Source organism: Arachis duranensis, chromosome 5, assembly GCF_000817695.3.
Source record: "Arachis duranensis cultivar V14167 chromosome 5, aradu.V14167.gnm2.J7QH, whole genome shotgun sequence".
Lineage (NCBI taxonomy): Eukaryota > Viridiplantae > Streptophyta > Magnoliopsida > Fabales > Fabaceae > Arachis > Arachis duranensis.
The window spans coordinates 70,983,731-70,987,987 of NC_029776.3; the positions used below are offsets into that span (position 1 = coordinate 70,983,731).

Here is a 4,257-nt window from a genome sequence, read left to right on the forward strand (position 1 = left end):
AACGTTCTTTTTTTTTTCTTTGGTGCCTCTCTTCTCCCTATTTTTTTCTTTTTTTTTTGTGTGTGTGTGACGCTTATTCTAAAATAAGTAGAACACGATTATGAAGCTCCATCCTTACTTATTAGACATATTAAAGTTAGTTTTTTTAATAAAAAAATATTTTAAATTTTTATTTATTATTTATAATATGAAAATTGATGTAAAATTATTTTTTATGACAAATGGTGGATCATAAAAAAGACTAGAATAAATTTTTTACTGAAAAGGATCTAACACCCGGCTCTTAAAATGTTTTGGTAACATTCCGAACAAAAACCGAAGGATTAAGCAGTCCTGCATCAAAATAACTCATTGCATGCAGACAAAATGGTTCGAGAAGATTAGTTTCAGTATGTTTAATAATTATTTTGTTCCATCACTAAATAGTTACGGTTAATATAAGGATGCTAAATACTAATAACGGTATTGCTAAAAAAATAAAAAGAAAAATCATCAAAATTTATTTTATTAATATTAAATAAAATAAATTTTAATTATTTTTAATTAATTTTTTTAGTTACTAAATATTTTTATCCTACTAATTGCTGCCAACAGTACTGCCAGTAATCTATGTTAATAACCCTATAATCACGGAACAAAGTACATCTTAGGAAATCATTAATTAATAGTATATAAATTACATATTAACTTTTGAATTTGATTTTTGCATGCTTAATTAAACAAATAAAAAAAGTTCCAAAAGCAAAGGAAGAGAAAAAGAAGAAGCTGATGAATTGATGATAAACTTAGATAAGACAACCAAACATTCCAAACTGTACATACGGAGAATCAAAAAAAAAAAAAATTAAAGTTGTAAAAAGCTAAGAAAATCAGAAGGGAAATTTAAAAAAAAAAATACAAATTAAACAAGCAAAATCCAACATATTTTTGCATTTTCTCATAGGTTCTCTCATGAATGAGTCTAACTAATTAAAGAAGCTAATTAAGGGAAAAAGAGAGATAACAAAATATACAGAGTGGTATGAAAAATTTAAAGAGGTCCATTGGAAATTGGTGCAGCTCTCTTGATGCTATCCATGTTGGTGGTTTCATAAACAGGTAAACCGCTACTTGAATAGTAACCCAAATCATAGTTCTGCAACTCAAACAGATCAGAACTTGAATCACTCTCTGCACCTTCATCAATCTCATCATCATTCATGCTTTCTCTGTTGTTATTATTCTCCTGCAACCACTTCTTCTCCTTCTCAGCAAGTTCACTGATCCAGTTCCGTTGTTTTTCCGACAACAACAAAGTTGTCGTCGTTGTTTTCGGATCCCTCTTTTTCTTCTCGTCCAAGAACAACGAGAACTCATTTTGCAAAGTGGTAATGGCGGCAGTGCTTGCTGCTGCGGTTTTGTTACTATCATCATGACCGTCCAATGAGAAGTTTTTGAAATTGGAAGAACACTTTGTTGGGGTTTGAGCATGAACACAAGGAGGAGGGGTTCGGAAGCCTGACAACGCGGATTTCGAAGAGTCCGAAGCGTCAGTGCTTGATGAGCTTCCGAAGTGGCTAATACTGCTTCTTCTTCTTCTTCTCCAACCACCAGCAGGGAACTCATCATGATCTTCGTTGTTGTTATCTTTCGTGGATTTTGATGATGAAGAAGAAGAAGCCGTGGATTTCCACGATGGTTTCTTCTTCTTTGATGATGCTGACTGGCTACTAAAGAGTGAGTTCAAGAAACTTGCTAGCCTTCCACCTGGCGAACTAGGTTGCTTACTAATAACTTTTTTGTTCTCTTTGTTTTTGAGTGAAGATGGCTTCTGATGAAGATGATGATCGGCCACGACGCCATGGAATTGTTGAGGGAGCAAGGATCTCATTGGCATGTCTAAGCTGATTCTTGCCCTGTTAGTGTGGTGGGTTCTGTAGGCGCCGGCTCCGGCGGCGGCGGTTCCGGAAGAGTAGCAGCTGCTACTACTGTAACTGTATGCATTTTTGTTGTGGCCAATAACAGACTCGTTGTAGCCTGAGAAATACCTTGCTGCTTCGAACACGTCGAGCTCGCCGGAGTCGTTTCTCCGGTGGAATGTTTTCTTGTGGTGGTTCATTATATCTTTGTCTATTAGTCCTCCTGTTATGGACATGATGGATGATCCTTGCTTAGCTAATAAGATGAAAGTGTCTTGTTGCAATGCAACTTTGGGTGTTAGAGAGGAAGGGGGTTGTTTTTAAAGAATGGAAGACGATCAAGGCCCAAGGGTTTTGGAATGATTGAATTTGAGTGTAGTGCTTTGGAGGGTCAGTTTAGAGTGTAAACAACAACTCTTAGCCATGATTTTATATGATGATGAGGGAGTACTCTTAGTTGGAGGTTCCTTATGTGAGGTCCCACATACATGATGTTATGTATGAGAAAGCCACTTAAGCAAATACGCCTAAAATGTCTTTTTTTTAAAAGATATTTTTTAGTAATTAAAATTTAACATATATAATCGATTAAATCAAGTTATTTTTGTTAAAATTAGATTAGATAAATTGATTTAATCGAAAAAATAATGAATCAAATCTTGAACTAGTAAATTCTAATCCTACAATAGAAAAGTAAAAGACTAAAATTTAGAATTCTCAAAATTAATATATATAATAGAAGTATTTTAGTCATTTTCTATAACAGAGTATTGTAGTCATTTTCTATAAAAAAAATAATATTAATTTAGATCAGTTCAAGATTTGATTAATCATTGTTTGATCAAATCAATTTGTCTAACCTAATTTTAACAAAAATAACACAATTTAATCGATTATATGTGTTAAATTTTAATTATTAAAAAACATCTTTATAAAAATACGTTTTCAGCATCTTTATCTGAGTGGCTCCCATGAAAAATATGTATATGTTAATAATAGAACAAGGCAACTACTCCAATGAAGATGCTAAAAAAATCTTGTCATGATGATCTTTATTTAAAAAGTGTGACTTATTTGTTTAGCAACATTTTAAATAAAAGTAATACTTTTACTTCAAATAAAAATCAAGCCCTATAACCACCATAGAACAATTCTGCTACATTACCAACAGCATTTCTGCCAACTCAGGTTTAAGATTATCTTTAATAGAAGTGTCTTTGTAGATGTGTCTAATAAAAATAACATTTTAATGGCTGTATCTAATGAAAGTGTCTGATACGTGGTCAGGAGGACATTTCGTCATCTTAGAGCTAAGGGACGGAATGGTAATCTTGTCATATTCAAGGATTTTAATACTAGAAGAATTGTACCATGTCAGTCTTGGACATCAAGAAGACCAAGAGTCCGTCTCAAAAACAGTGGTGCTGAAAGGGCGACAACTCATAAAGCCCATTGGGTTAAGTCAGGACAGCAAGAAGTCAAATAATGCTTTTCAAATTCAATGAGAGGCATAATTTATTATTAATTTTTGAATTTTTAGGCATTTTATGTTATTTTGTTTTGTTGTTAGAGTTTGTTGAAAGATTTGAATTACTCCTATTTGCTTAGTAGTATTTTTAGGAATTTTAAATTAAAAAAAACAAAGGATAGATAAAGGGGAGGTTTTCCTACTTGTTGAAAGATTTGAATTACTCCTAATTTGCTTAGTAGTATTTTTGGAAATTTTAAATTAAAAAAAAAGGATAGATAAAGGGGGATTTTCCTACTAGATCTCTAAAAAAACCTGTTCTTAGCAACCTAGGTCACCGGAAGGGGCTCCCTACTAGACCTTCAAAAAACTTGTCCTTGACAACCTAGATCACAGGGATGAAAATTGAATCACTCAATTTTCTCCATGCAACAAGCGAAGCAAATCACTCACCTCACTTAATCACACACAAAAATGTGCATAAAGCACTAAAGAAATTTTATTCATCAAAAGTTATCTAAATTGTCTCACCAAAGGTGTTTAAATAAGCACCTAACAAACTAACTAAAAGATAAGATAACTAATTTAAACCAGATTTGATCTTATTGGATTAGATCAGATTTGATTTAAATTTTAAAATCCTAAAGATATGATAACTAATTTAAATCAGATTTGATCTTATTAGATTAGATCAGATTTGATTTAAATTTAAAATCCCTAAAAATACTACTAAGCAAATTAGGAGTAATTCAAATCTTTCAACAAACTCTAACAACAAAACAAACTAACATAAATGCCTAAAAATTCGAAAATTAATAATAAATTATGCCTCTCATTGAATTTAAAAAGCATTATTGGGCTTCTTGCTATCCTAACTTAGCTCAATGGGCT

General features: G+C 32.1%; 1 protein-coding gene across 1 annotated transcript; it reads right to left on the bottom strand.

Annotated features, from left to right (window-relative positions):
* Positions 1-901: 901 nt before the first annotated feature.
* Positions 902-2,314, bottom strand: LOC107489548 (protein BIG GRAIN 1-like E). The gene has a single exon (XM_016110298.3). The coding sequence runs from the start codon at positions 2,132-2,134 to the stop codon at positions 1,031-1,033; it is 1,104 nt and encodes a 367-aa protein (XP_015965784.1). The 5' UTR covers positions 2,135-2,314; the 3' UTR covers positions 902-1,030.
* Positions 2,315-4,257: the final 1,943 nt, after the last annotated feature.